This window comes from Crocuta crocuta, unplaced genomic scaffold, assembly GCF_008692635.1.
Source record: "Crocuta crocuta isolate KB4526 unplaced genomic scaffold, BGI_CrCroc_1.0 scaffold31, whole genome shotgun sequence".
Lineage (NCBI taxonomy): Eukaryota > Metazoa > Chordata > Mammalia > Carnivora > Hyaenidae > Crocuta > Crocuta crocuta.
The window spans coordinates 5,025,843-5,041,680 of NW_027528362.1; the positions used below are offsets into that span (position 1 = coordinate 5,025,843).

At 36.3% G+C, this 15,838-nt stretch overlaps 1 protein-coding gene across 1 annotated transcript in view; it reads right to left on the reverse strand.

The window, feature by feature from the left end:
- Positions 1-15,838, reverse strand: part of NALCN (sodium leak channel, non-selective) — a 293,487-nt gene that overhangs the window by 163,679 nt on the left and 113,970 nt on the right. Inside the window, exon 11 of the mRNA XM_077753896.1 lies at positions 911-1,078. Coding sequence (XP_077610022.1) covers positions 911-1,078 — 168 coding nt within the window. The remainder of the gene's footprint in view (positions 1-910; positions 1,079-15,838) is intronic.

The following is a 15,838-nucleotide window of genomic DNA, read 5'->3' on the forward strand; positions in this document are numbered from 1 at the left end:
TATTTCTAGCTTTTCACTAAAAAGTTATTGGTGAGAAACTATAGGAATTTTAAAGCCCTGAATATATTTTGTATATGTATCCTTGCTGAAATAGAGACCAATATTTTTCTTAATTTGGTTGACTTAATAGGTCCGCAAAAGATATTTTGTTGTTTTGATTATCAAGCATATTACCTATAATTATATATAATAATTCTCAGATGTAGATATTAAATACTCATGTTGATTTTGTGAATCTAGACAGCAGTGCTCACGAACATATAATGGCATGATTGGGAAGTACATTTTGTATGAAGAGTTTTAAGCATGTACATATCTCTTGCTCTACTCATCTCACTTATTATAACCAAGCCTAAGGATATAACCCGACAAATGACAAAGGACTTATGCGCAAAGATGTTGATGTACTGATAGCTTCAACCATATATCCTTTGTGATTTCAATATGTTTGGCAGTAATTACTAGAGGCTCAGCTTTTAACCCATGTGTTTACACAATATTTGTTACCACTTTTGTGAATTATATTTTTGTGTCCTTTCCCCAGGTTATCAGAAGTATAGAGTTCCAGGTTGCAATCTGGCAGCTGAAGTTAAAATTGCTCTGAAAATAACAGCTTTGGAATCTCCAGTAAATAAAGTCAGTGAAGTTGGAATGCACTTTTTTTTCATCTAAGGAGAAAATTTCATCTAAAATATCTCCACTGTGAATTTTCAGAAGTTTTGAAAACAATGTTATAATTAATGAATGCACTATTTTTGGCACTGAAGACTTGGGTCACTCAAGTCTATGTTTATTATATAAATATTATATATAACTATTTAATATAATAATGTATAGTTATTATAACATAACTGGTATTTTCTCTGGAAAGAAAATAATTCTACTGACAAATAGACATTATTCACATTACCTGAAAGTATGTGAACTGAGAATGATAAAGGTCTGGATATACATGAAGAGTAGTTCCAATTACTAGTAGTAGCTCAAATTTGTGGAGAGATGAGCTAATATATCCAGTAAATCCCAAACACCATATCTTCAGAAGTGCTTCCAAATCAAAAAGTACTGTAAAAGCCACCTGGGGGAACAAAGAGACAGGGAAATTGGAACATAAAACTATAATTTATTTCAAAATGCTTCATACATTTGTTAGTGTGTAAATTCAGCTGCTATTATATAAAATGAAAGGCCCACAACGATCTAGAATGACATGTTATTAAAAAAAATGGGTTTGAAAAACACTAACCGGAACATAGAAGACCAAAAAACTTCTTAAGCAATCAGTAAAACGTGTTAAAATGTTAAATGTTTGTAAGTGGTATTATTTCTTTATTATCCACTACTTGATATTATTTAAAAGTTATTGCCACTTGTGGAATTCTGTATACAAAGACAGGCTGCATTTTTCCATAACTTGTGTTTTCCAAAGATAGTTTCTATAATGCATATGGCATATTGTAAAATGACTTGCATTTTATTAAGCATCATAAAGCTAAAATACAACAGTGTAGCTCTCGTTTATGTTTTGGGCCACATAAACAAGCAAAGAAATTTGGATTCTATATCAAGCATTATGTGTGTGTATATGCACACATAAATTAATACATTAATATGATTTATGCCTACATTATTAATTAAGAAAGTTAACAATGGGGGCGCCTGGGTGGCTGAGTCGGTTAAGCGTCCGACTTCGGCTCAGGTCATTATCTCACGGTCAGTGAGTTTGAGCCCCGCATCGGGTTCTGTGCTGACAGCTCAGAGCCCGGAGCCTGTCTTCAGATTGTGTGTCTTCCTCTCTCTCTGCTCTTTCCCTGCTCCCTCTCTCTCTCTCTCTCTCAAAAATGAATAAATGTTAAAAAAAAAATTAAAAAAAAGAAAGTTAACAATGAATATTACTATATTACTAAATAGTACAACCATTTAATCTATCACATTAATTTTATGAATTTGCTATTCATATTCATATTATGAATTTGCTGTTACTAATACCAACATTATAAAATACACTCATAAACACAGCATGTAATTTTTCCTTGTCCTATGGGTAAGAATTCTCATTTTATAAAAAAATGTTTGCAGCTGGAATTAAAGTGTGTAATATAAAATTAACTTATAATTAAAGAGCACAAGAGTGGGTATTGGAGTTAGTCAAACATATCCCTCTGAGAAGACACCATATGATTTATTGGAAAATAGGAATAGTGGAGAGCTCTAGGCCAACACAAAGTATCAGAAGGGATTTTTTTTCTCACTCATATTACATGATAAAGGTCACATATGAAAAACTTGCAGCTAACATCATACTCAAAGTTGAAAAGTAAGAAATCTCCTCCTAACATCAGGAAGAAAACAAGGATGTCTGCTCTCACCAGTTTTATTCAACATAGTACTGGAAGTTCAAGCCACAGCAATCAGACAAGAAACAGAAATAAAAGGCATCCAAATTGGTAAGGAAGAAGTAATAAGAACTAGAACAAACAATCTTAAAATTTTTACAGAACCACCAAAGATCCTGAATGGCCAAAGCAATTTTGAAAAATAAGAAAATGGCAGGTATCACAATCCCAGATTATAAGATATACTAGAAAGTGGTAGTAATCAAGACAGTATCATTTTGGCACAAAAACAAACACATAGATCAGCAGAACAGAGAGCCCAGGAATAAACCCATGATTACCTCGTCAATTAGTCTGTGACAAAAGAGATAAGAATACGCAGTGGGAAAAAGATAGTCTTTTTTCAACAATCTCAATTGTGTTAGGAAAATTGGATAGCTCCCATGCTGGATGCATAAATATCTATAATTTTTGTATCTTCTTGGATCATTCCCTTTATGATTCTATAGTGTCCTTCTTTGTCTCTTGTTATAGTCTTTGTTTGAAAGTCTATTTTGTCTGATATAAGTACTGCTACCCTAGCTTTCTTTTAACTTCTACTTGCATGATAAATGCTTTTCCATCCCTTTACTTTCAATGTCCATATGTCTTAAGTCTGAAATGAGTCTCTTATAGGCAACATACAGATGCGTCTTGCTTTTTATCCATTTTGTCACCCTATGTCTTTTGATTGGAATATTTAGTCCATTTATATTCAAAGTAATTATTGATAGGTATGTACTTACTGCCATTTTGTGACTTGTTTTATGGTTGTTTTTGTAGTTATTCTCTGTTCCTTTCTTCTCTTGCTATCTTCTCTCACAGTTGGCTGGCTTTCTTTACTGACATATGTGGAGTCCCTTCTCTTTATTTTTTTGCATAGCTATTACTGGTTTTTGTTTTTGTTTTCCATTAGGTTTGTACCTAACATCTTATGCATATAGCAGTCTATATTAAGTTGATGGTTGCTTAAGTTCGAACCCATTCTTTACTCTGATCCCTTCCACATTTTTAGGTATATGGTGTCACACTTAACATCCTTTTATTTTATGAATCCTTTGACTGATTTGTATAGATATACTTAATTTTACTGCTTTTGTTTTCTCTGCTTCTTTTTTTTTTTTTTTTTTACTGTTAATAGGGTCTTATTTTCCACTCAAAGAATCCTTTTTAACATTTCTTGTAGAGCTGGTTTAGTGATCATGAATTCCTTTAACTTTTGTTTGCTTGGGAAACTCTCTTTCCTTCTATTCTGAATGATAGGCTTATTGGATATAGTATTCTTGGCTACAGGTTTTTTTCTTTCAGCACTTTAAATATATTAGGACACTCCCTTCTGGCCTGAAAAGTTTTTGCTGAATAATCATCTGATATCCTTATGTGGTTTCCCTTGTGTGTAATGGTTTTCTTTTACTGATTTTATAGAATTCTTAATTTGTCACCACTTTCTGCCATTTTAATTATTATGTGTCTTGGTGTGGACCTCCTTGGTTGATTTTGTTTAGGGCTCTCTACCTTCTGGATCTGAATTTGTTTCCTCCTCCAAATTTTCAGCTATTTTTTCTTAAAGTAAATTTTCTGCCCCTCTTTCTCTCTCCTAATTTTTTAAAATTTTTAAAAATGTTTATTTGCTTTTAAGAGAGAGAGACAGAGCATAAATGGGGGAGGAGCAGAAAGAGGGAGACACAGAATCAGAAGAAGGCTCCAGGCCCTGAGTTGCCAGCACAGAGCCTGATGCAGAGCTCGAACTCACAAACTAATGAGATCATTGCCTGAGCTGAAGTTGGACTCTAAACCGACTGAGCCACCCAGGTGCCCCTCTCTCTCTCTTCTTCTGGGATCCCCATAACGCAAATGCCATTATGCTTGATGGTGTCACTGAGTTCCCTGAATCTAATTTATTATTATTTTTTCTCTCTCTTGTTCAGCTTGATTGCTTTACATTCCTGTTTTTCAGGTCGCTGATCCATTCTTCTGCTTCTTCTAGTCTATTTATTCCATCTAGTGTATTTTTAACTTTAGTTATTGAGTTCTTCATCTCTGATTGGTTCTTTTTATGTTTTCTTTCTCTTTGTTTAGGACCTCCTCACCGAGGTCCTCCACACTTTTCTCAATTCCAGTATCTTTATGACCTTAAATTCTTTATTAGGCATATTACTTCTATTTCATTTAACTCTCTTGCTATAATTTTGTCCTGTTCTCTCACTTGTGAAATAGTCCTCTGTATTCTCATTTTGTTTAACTCTCTGGGTCTACATCTATGTGTTAGGAAAGTCGGCTACATCTCTCTTGGAAGTAGTGGCCTGATGAAGAAGAGTTCCTGTAGTGCAATGTCCTCTACTCACCAGAACTTGGTGCTCAAAGGGTATCTCCTATTATGTTCTGTGTGCCCTAGTGTTATGGCTGAGCCCTTTCTGCCTTCAGTCTAGTCATCTCCAATTGTTCTCTTTGCCTGTTTTGGGCAGGGCTGTGTCCCTGTGTTGTTAGTGGGCTAGACTGGGACTGCTTTGGACTTGAGTTGAGTCAGACCAGGTTTTGCCAGAGATGCAGTAAAACCAAACTGTAGGGTGCTTCCCATGTGTTGTCCCCTGAAAAGTTTTCATTGATGGGTAGGACCAGGAGTCAGAGAAGATGTCTGCCCCCAACCCAGTGCTGGTGCCACAGTAAGACTGGTGTGTGTAGTTATCTTCCTCTCTCCCAGGGTTAAGAGTCACTTTAGGGTGGTGCTGGCCCCTCTTGGGTATGTTTACATACTGCCAGGTTTGTGGCACTGCTTTGGCTGGGTTCCAGCCAAGAGTGTATTGAAGGGGGCAGGTCTGCAGAAGAAGCATGGAGGTCTCCTAAAGACCCCAGCTCCTCTAACACATGCTCTGAGATTAGTAAACAAATGTCCCTCCCATAAATCCCAGGTGTTTTTCAGACTGTTGTTTCTATGCTGTATCTCCCTGGGGCTGTTTGTTGTGTTGTCTTTTTAAGGGCCAGGGAGACATTTTCCTATTGCCTTTCAGGCCCTCCCAGAGCAGGGTCTGCTGACTTTTAAAGTTTCAAGTGTTATGCCCCACTGATTTTAAGAATTCCTGAAATTAGGTCCCTCTGCTTTTCCAAAGTCAAATTACTTCCTCTTCCCTATGCAGGCTCCCTGTACTTGGGCTGCCTGGTGTGTGGATCTGTTACTCTTTGCTTTCCATGCCCAGGCATCCCTCCTCTCCGTGGACAGTCCTCAAGGTCATATAGCTCTTGACCATGTCTCTGCCCTTCCTACCCTCTTCTCTACATTTAACTGTGGGGACTCTGTTCTGCCAGTCCTCAGGTTGCTTTCTGGATTATTTACACTGATGTGTGTTTTACCTACTTGTATCCGTGGGATCAGGTGAGCTTAGGGTCCTCCTACTGTGCCATCTAACCCAGAAGTCTTCAGTGTTTATTTAATTCAGCATTTTCCTTACTGATTTGTTGAAGGGTGGTGCTTCTTTAATAAGGAACTAGGAAAAAAGGTTAAGCATTTTGCTAATTCTAAAACAAGACTGCACTATCCTTAAGCAATACCAGTATTTTATTGGGTTTTTATGTCTATGAATAGATTCTCAAAGCTGGCATTGCTGGGGCAAAGGATGAGTTTGCATGTTTGATATTTTAGAAAATATTAAGGGATTATTTTCAAAATGTTATAGTAAGTCTTTTGGCTTCCAGCAAGGTAGGAAAGGATTTCCTGTCCTAAATCTGAAGGATCCCCAGATGTAATCAAACTTAATCAAATCTTTGCTTATCTGTTCATATATGTATTGATCATTTGGATTTTTTCTTTTTAAAACAATTTTACTGTTCATAACCTTGCCAGTTTTCTCTGGTGGTGTTTTGTCTTTCTAATCAGTTTTTGGAGTTGTTGATATTAAGGACATTAATCTTTGTCCATTATATGAAATGCAAATATTTTTTCTCTAGTCATTAGTCTGATTTTTAACTTTGGTGGCATTAGCTCTACAAGCACTCTAGATTGTATATGGTCACATATATATCTATTTTTACCGTTTTACGTTTTTTCTTTACCTTTTAAAACAAAATTGAACTTTAGAAGGATTACTATCGAGTCTTCATATCCAAGAACACACTTTCTATTTATTTGCACTATGTTCTTTAATAAAAAATTTCTCCCACAAAGAAGTTGTTGGTTGCTTGTGAAATTTATTTTTATGAATATTGCAATAACAAATTCAAATGCATTTTTTAATCTTCTTTACTTTGTTTTTTACAACTTCCACCTAGTTAGTTCCAGTGGAGAAAAAAGATATTGATTTATCTATAGTGATTTTCTATATCTGCAAATGAAGATAAGATTTTTTTCAAAACTTATTTTGAAGTTTGTGTTAATTCATTCAGCTACTACCCAATGAAGTGGCAAAAAGAATCCATAATGTGCTCCTATTTTCAAAGAAAATTTTCCAGCATTCACATATAATGGTTTCAGTGGGTTTTGGTAATTAATTGCTACCATGTTTAAGGACTTCCATTCACTTCCTATTCCACTCACAGGATTTTAGCTTTTAATTCCTTGAGGCAATGGGATGTACCACACAAGTCCTTGATGTTGACCATTTATGTATTCCTCGAATAAATCGTAGACGGTAATGCTAACCTGCTGGATTTTATTGATTAACATTTTATTTATAATATTTATAGCTATTGTCATATATGAAATTCATCTATAACTTTACCTGCACTACCATTATCAGAATTTGGCTAGGTTTACAGTAGCTTTATCAAATTTTCTGTGGAGTTTTCCATATTTTGCATGATCAATAATTTCTTAAATAAAATAAGAATGATCTCCTCTTTGAAAGTAGGTACAACCCATGGGAACTCCAACCCCATGTGAGGGCAGGCTTGTGCTGACACATTTACAGTAAAGCTTACTCTTTTTCCATCCATCTGGAGTCAATGTCAAGATTGAAGTTTTCCTCTGCACATCCTTTTGAGGATGGACTTTTTCCTTTTATCATTGAAGCACAGACCTCATGTGTCCTTTGTTATGCGGGGGTCTCTGTTCTGGCACCTCATGCTCACAGCCTCTTCTTCTATGCTGGTTATAGCTCTTAAAATGGCAATATCCTTTGGTGACAAGGATATGCAAAGGGCATATCCCTAGAGGGCAGCCACTGGCATTAGTGTCCATCTCATGTTCCACACTCCAATCACACAAAAGTTTTTGGCCTTGAGAATATTCCTTAATCTTTTGCATGTTCTTCTAAGCATTTACAATGTTTTAATACCTTAGATGTCACTTTTAGTTGCTTCATAGAGACAGTTCTCAGCCACCTTTTGGGGCCACCTTGTATGTGTTTCTTATAATCAATATACTATTTGTGTTTGTGTTTAAGCATAATTGGATTTTCTATGACTTTTGATAGGAAAATTCAACCTCTACACATTTAATGTATCAAAATTAGACTTGATCTTCTTTCCAGTTTTTTTGTAAGTCATTGCTATTTCATCTTATAACTTTTTCTTGTCTTTTCTGACTTGGTCAAACTGTTGCTGATTTCTTTCTCTCCTTGTTAGTTTGGACATTCTACTCTGCTTTTCTAATCCCACAGCTCAATTCTCAACTGCCAGAAATCAATCTATCCTTTTTTATTATCACATCAAAATGAAATAATTGTAAGCTTCTCGTTCTCCCACATAATCTGCTTGCTCACCCATCCCTCACACCCCCACCTGTCCACAAATTTCATAGCATACTTCTGTCACCCCATGCTCCATGGGTATCATGCCCCTTCCTAAATCCTGCATTTGCTGAGATTGTTTACACATTTACTTCTAGTTTCTTGAACCATAATTATTTCTTTTTTTTTCAGAGATTCTTATTTGGCATTTTTAAAAAAAATCATCTTTCATTTGGATCCAATACCCACACCCTTTCTTTCTTTGTCAGCTTCTTTTCTGATCTACTTTTCTGTTTCTCTGATATGAGTATCATATTTTGGAGTAGTTTGCTCAGATAAATATCACAGGTTGCATACTCTCTTAAACCTTCTCTGTCCAAAATGCATTTTTAACATGGACATGACAATTCTGGCTGCACACAGATTCTTTCCTCTTAACAGTCTATACAAATATTGACTCACTACCTATGTTCCAATATTATAGATGAGTCATCTGATGCACAGTGTATTTCTTGTTTTCACATGTTATTTAAGCCTGTTTAGAGGCTGAAAAAAATTTTTTTAATGCTTGCAACTGAGGAAGGTCATCAGGGTATGTTTATTAATGTATCTTTTTTTTTTTTTCACTTAATCATCCTGAGATTCAGTGGCTCCTTTTGATCTACTGATGTATGCTTTTCCTCAATTTAGGAACATTTTTCAATCTCATTTATTATTACTTTTCTTCTATCCATTCTCTTTTTCCTCCAGGGGCTAATATTAGTCACACTGAAGTGTCTAGTCTCTTGTGCTTTTCCCCTCACAATTTCTGCCATTTTCCTTCACTTGATCTCCCATATTAATAATTCTTTCTTGAGGCGCCTGGGTGACTCAGTTGGTTGGGCATCTGATTTCAGCTCAGGTCATGATGTCATGGTTCATGGGTTCAAGCCCTGTGTCAGGCTCTGTGCTGACAGCTCAGAGCTTGGAGCCTGCTTTGGATTCTGTGACTCCCTCTCTCTCTCTGCCCCAATCATTCTCCCCGCCCTTCTCTCTTTCACAAATAAATAAACATTAAAAATAATTCTTAACATCAACCATATGCTTTTTCGGTTCATTTTTTTTGAAAATTTTAGCCAGTTTCAGGAAATTTGCTTTTTGCCTTAATTGCCTGTGCTTGAGACATTTAAAAAACAAAACCAAACCCTGCTATGTCTTCATCAATTGTACTTGAGTGGGAAACTCTTGTACTCATTTATCTTGGATTTCTGAGTTTCAGTTGTTTCAGTTTCTGGGTGCCTTTTATGAGAACAATTTTTCTTTGCTTGTTCTTGACTACATGTTTGTTTTATTGGTTGTCTTTTCTGCTTTCTTGAGCAGTGATAAATGAGGAGGAGTAGGGGGCACTGTCATTTTTGTGGTAAGTGATCTAAAAACTCATGGCCCCTCTCCTGGGTAGCAAGGAGGGAGCTGACCCATGTCAGGGTTCTCATGGGCTGGTGGAATCCATTTCAAACCCCCTCTACCTGAAAGTAATACAGCTTCTAGTGAGGCTCCCTTCCTGGCTCATCAAGGTCAGTGGGGTTTTTTTGGCTCTCTCTGGACTACAAGTGACTCATGGGCAAGTATAACTACTTTGCAGGGCCAGGTGCAGGCAAACAGAGGAGCCAAATGTCTGCCGTAAGTCCTAATAAAGAAAAACGAGTCTTTTCCAGCCCAGGCTTCTTAGCCCAAGACTTGTAACAATATGAAAAAGTCCTCCAGATACTTGGGGTGGGGGGAATCCCCGGAGAAACTGAAATGCAGACATGTGTGTCCTGAAGGTTCAACCTGTAGCCTGACCTGGCTGTCATATTAGCAGAGCGAGCAGTGACAGGCACCCTCACATCCCTCTCTAAGCTCACCTGTATTTTCAGAGTTTCCTTCCAAAGGAAAAAATGAAATCCATATCACAGTGTTTTTTTGTTTTTAAAGTAGGGAACTAGTAATAAATACCTGAAATATATACAAATAGATTGTCAAATTATATATAAACACAATCACTTTAGTAACTTTGTTTTTGCTATCAAAAAGACATATGGTATGATCTCTTTAAAAGATCGTAATTCATAATTAAATATGCAGCTGCATCTATTTGCATTATTATTTGCTCAGTGGGAAAACCTATACTCTTTTCAAACCTAGTAAGAGCCAGTAGAAAAGGATTTAGCAAATTGTTATGTGATTATATGTAAGTATTATATTCCCACCAGTTTTCCTACTAGAGTTCCTGATTTCAGTACTCATGGGACCAAATAAATATCTCATTTTTAACATAATTTGTTAATTATTATAAGCTCACGATCTAGTTCTCTGAGAAACAGTAATGCCAAAATGGTAAATTTTTTGTGGAAAATGTTATACATGAGAATATTTGTGACTGACTTGTAACTATGGGTTATTCTGGTATAGGGAAGAACTATGTCAGGAATTAAAGGAGGGGTTTAGGAAAATTAAATTATTTTACATGCTCATTGGCTATTTTGGTGTAGGCTAGAGGCTATTTTAGTGCAGTATTTCACTTCAGAGGAATGTAAGTTTAGAACTATCAGAGTGAATGCAGTAGAGGGAAGCTATAGCAACTTTTCTCAGTGGACGGCTCAAGCCTGTGTCAGTGAACTGAGCCCTGACGAGAGCTGGACAGGGGAGGAACTTGCCAGGGTCATGCCGTTGGCCATACCAAAGGGCTTTCTGCAGAACCCTCTCCCCCACTGTTTTTCCCCTTCTTCTCACCCATAGTCCTCTGTTAAGTTCCTCNACCTCTGATTGGCTCATTTTAGCCACTCTGACTGGCATGGGGTGGTATCTCAGTGTGGTTTTGATTTGTATTTCCCTGATGAGGAGGGATGCAGAGCATCGTTTCATGTGTCTGTTGGCCATCTGGATGTCCTCTTTGGAGAAGTGTCTGTTCATATCTTCTGCCCATTTCTTCACTGGATTGTTTGTTTTTTGGATGTGGAGTTTGGTGAGTTCCTTATAGATTTTGGATACTAGCCCTTTATCTGATACTTATGGAATTTAATATGTACTGTAACAAACCCTCTTGTCCTCAAGAAAATTACCAATAATGGAGTTCTGATTTAAAAATTAAAGGAGTTGTTCTAAGAAACAGTATTACATTTGTTTCCAGGAAATATTTTTTTTGAGTGAAAAGTAGGAGAAATTAATTTAAAATGCTTGTTTTCTAAAAGAAGTTGTAATTGGATTTGTGAGCCTAGCAGGTAAAACAGTAAGATGACTGCCAAATTTCTGAAGCTAAGGAGAAACATAACCAAATGGAAAATGACATGCATAAATTAATGCAACAATAGAAATCGTTTTGCCCTTTTAATTCAATGAATAATGTATGAACATTTATAAGTGACAAATTATAAATGAGCTGATTGTCACATGCAGGTCTGAGAAGATAAAATGGTAGAGATGCCACCCACATATAGGAAAGATTTGAAATATATCATCCAAGATTTCTGTTGTGGTCTCTATTTCATACTTTCAAAGAAACATAATGGATATTATGAGAAAATGAAGGCAAATTTGTCACAAAAGAAGATTACAGGACAAAAGTCATGAGAAATTCAATTCAGGTAACCCTATTCTCCTAAACGAAATTCAGATTAAACAACACCAAAATAAAGGATTATCATTCTAGAGGTATCTGTAAATCACTTGCTCTTAGTCTATAATGTTCCTTCGGGATTCTAAATAATTAAAGAGCAAGCTTTTGAAAAGTCACTAAATAGTTTCAAATGTCATTATTATATGATTTTTCACCTAAAAGGGTACTCTCCAAGTCCTTTAGAAAAAAGGACCACACAAGTTATTGCTAGCAGAAACGTATTTAATAAAGTTGTCCAAAAAGGAAATTAAACTTCATGATAATCTGAAAGACTGCTTTATAGCAATGAGTTACTTTCTTAATTCGGTCATTTCTTATGATTAATGAGCTGGAATATTGGTGTCAGATTTTGTTGGAACTAAAACAAATGGCTCTTTCATTTAATGTCATTTTAACAAATATCATAAGGCCAGATGTCCTCAGAGGGACATGGGATCACTTTTCTAGCAAAGATGATTTTCTGAAAGAATAAAACTGAGTCCACCCTTCACAAAAGCCTTTCTGCGTCAAACACACGGCTGCCATTGAAACACAGGTAGCCGAAGAGATATCCTGGAGTTCTACACAAGGCAAACGTCTCTCCTGAACAGAAATGCAACAGAGACTCACGCTGTTCTTCATCGCTTGCTTCATTGTGTTCGCTCTCCCATCAACTGGTGACTTTCTTAAAGAGGAATTTTGCTAAAATTGTTAATCTTCGATGCATAACATTGTGCTGATAAATTTCTGTTAACGGTACAGTCTAATGGATGCCCAGATATACTATGTATTTTTATATAACAACAGGAATGTACTGTTCAAGTTTTATTACTTAAGAAGATGAGAATATCCAATTTAAAATATAATTACGTTTGTTATAAAAATGTGATTTTAGGTATAAGATGGATTGTGTTTGATCTGAACTAAAAATTAAAATTCTTGCAAAAGAAAGTAAATTTACCTTTTTATGTTTATGCATAGCCTAACAGATTTCTTTAAAGTTTAAATTTAAAACTAATTAAATTTAAAACTAATTAGTTTAAATTTAAAACTAATTTTAAATTTAGGCTAATTGGTCCAAAGTAGCAAAACTGGTCTCCAGCTACAGAACGAAAGCTGAGCAGCTTAATTTATGCTTAAAAGATGTTTTGTGAACTGCAAGTTGACTTTCATGGGTACGATGGTTTATTTTGGATTTTGGAAATTATCCTGGATTATATGGGAACTCGAGAAATTACTTCTCTGAAAGCTCAGGGCCTTTTCTGATCTATTTTAAAAACAAACTTTCCAGTACATTACATAAGGCTATTGTCTTAAATATGGGATCGTTGTAAGTCCATAAACTTGAATTTCTGTTATTATAGCTATTTTTTAAGATTTTTTAAGTGTTTATTTTTGAGGCAGAGAGAGTGGGCACAAACGAGTAGGGGAGGGGCAGAGAGAGATGGAGACACAGTATCTGAACAGGCCAGTCTCTGAGGTGTCAGCGTAGAGCCCGATGCGGGGCTTGAACTCACCAACCATGAGATCATGAGCTGAGCTAAAGTTGGACGCTTAACTGACTGAGCCACCCAGGTGCCCCTATTATAGCTCATTTAGGAATCAAATGGATTAATGAATTCCTTTAAAACACTTGGCAATTAATTAATTATTAGGACTCTCCCCAAAATGGCAGCTATTACTGTTGTTTGTATTGGTATATTTGAATTTAACACATAAAGATGCCAGTTGACATACAGTTTGCTCCTATAGCTCAAACCACGATTGAGCCCACTGCTTATTCTTGTAAATACAGTTATTTTCGGAACACTACCATGCCGAGCCCACACTCGCTTTCATACAGTGGTAGAGTTGAGTAGTTGAGGCAAAGAGCATGTGACCTGAAAAGCCTACATTGTTTACTGTCTGGCTCTACCAGAAAAAGTTTGCTGACCCTGACTTAAAACTCTGACCATCCTTGTAAACTTTTAAAAAGAGAGTATTTTATCAAAAAAAGTGAGTTTGATTAAAATAACTTAGGAATACTCATTTGAAACAAATGACTTTGATTCATGTGGAAGTTTCTGATATACGAAGTGATACCACAATTTGAATAAAGACCAAAGGTGTTTGGGAAGCTTAGATACCCAAAATCAGTAGGTAGAAGTGGAACAATTTTTGAATGCTTTAATAGTCAAGAATAAAGCAATGTCCACATGGTTGTAAAGTGAACTAAAATTTATTTTCAAATTTATTTCAGTGGTTTGGGAAGAGAGCAACAATTTGTAGACACATAAACATTAGAGTCTGCTGTAGAATCTTGCCTGGTTGACTTTTATTATTTATTTACTTTTTACATTTTTAATACTATATACAAAAAGCAAATGGCAAGGATTTACCAACTAGACCTGGGCTCTCCCAATGCACTTAGATAGTATCAGTGAACTCTGTATTAAATTATTTGAAATTCAGTTGGCATTTCATGATCATAAAGTAGCTAACACACATAAATAAATTAGGAAAGAGATCAAATTTATATGTGAAAAAATTACGTAAAGTTTACCAAAGCATTCTATTCTATTCCTATGTTTCCAGGGGATGGCCTACAGGGCAGATTTAGTATGATCAAGTTCCAACCCTGGGCTGGACTGCACAAGAAATTTTAATGTAATGTCCAATATCCAGGACTTCACCAGCAGATACAACTCACGCCAGAGAGATTATCATAATCCCAATCACCAGTAGCCATTTCTGTTCCAATTCCCAGGCATTTTGTCATCAGCCTTTTAACCTCTGGTTCTCAAGGCTGTTATGTAATCCTTCCACCTCACCTATCTTCCTACCTGTCTCCACCCAGAGCCTTTAATTAACCAATGGGTCTCATTCTACGTTAAGCAATTTCTTCTACATTCTCTTATCCTTGCTCACTGAATTCACTGAATATGCTTCCTATGTCCTTGCCTCAGCTGGTTCTGTCACAAATGTATGGATTTCTCCACAGCCCTTTCCAGAAGAGGATGCTCATGCTCCAGCATCCCATACAGCCCATGTAGGATAGCATACAGATGACGAAGAGATGACCCATCCATTTTCAACGCTCCTTTGAGGTATATTCCAACAGGTTAAGACATCATCTCACTTGACTCTCCCTGTGGCTGCTGTCCATTAATTTCTCCATCAGTCCCTTCTACATGCCCCTGCCTACACTCTTTCCCTAAGAACTGGACTCACATCAAATGATTTCAATGTCATTGTGAAGATTCAGCCTACACCTTAGTTTGATAGCTCCCTGCCATCTTGCCTTAACTCCATCACTATGTTTGAGTGGCTCATATCCATATGACACTCCGTATTTTGTATTTAGTTGCCCAGGATTATTCTGAAATCCTAAATCTTGGATCCTGCTCTCTGATCACAACCTTCCCTTCTAGGTCTCTCAGTTCTACCAGCCTGAAAAGAACTCCAAAGCTGGCTCAGCTGAATGTTGCCTTTCTCCCCTTTATGCAAGATCTTAAAAAGGGACACATCTGTCTATATTGGCATCATTATGAATTTGTAGCATCAAAATTCAGCTGGGTCTTCAGAGCTGAAATTGATGTATCTTTAATCTACTATTTTGCATTCTCCACAGTATCCATTTCCTCTCTCCTTCCTCCACGAACTTCCCATTTTATAATCTTGTTATCAGGCTGGACATATACCTTGCTTCCCACTTCAGACACAAGTCACTTCATTGGGATTCCTTTAATGTGCGATTCTTGCATTACAAATTCACCTGCAAATATTACTATTGGACCATGTTTCCCTGTACTTTTAATGATAATCCAGTCTTTGTGTGTTGGATCTGCAGCAAAATTATACCAATTTTTCAGGTGTCAAGCTGGATATAATTTTTTCAGGAGCCCCTGTCATTGGTACTCCACAACATAAAACACTTATTGTTTACTGTCTATCTTTCTTGCTAAACTATAAGCTCCATATACCACAGAGCAATTAGGCAGCATCACAGCACAGTGAAAGTTTAATACAAATGATATTTTGCTACAGGCAACAAACCTCCATGAAGAGGGAAATTTATAAGTGACCCCTTAAATGTTTATTGATATCCAGATAGATGTTACCATTCAATAGGTGTATGCCATCAATTCTTTTTCTGAAAAGTTGATGTGTGGATGGATTGAATTTGTATTAACCAAATCCATTTTTAAATG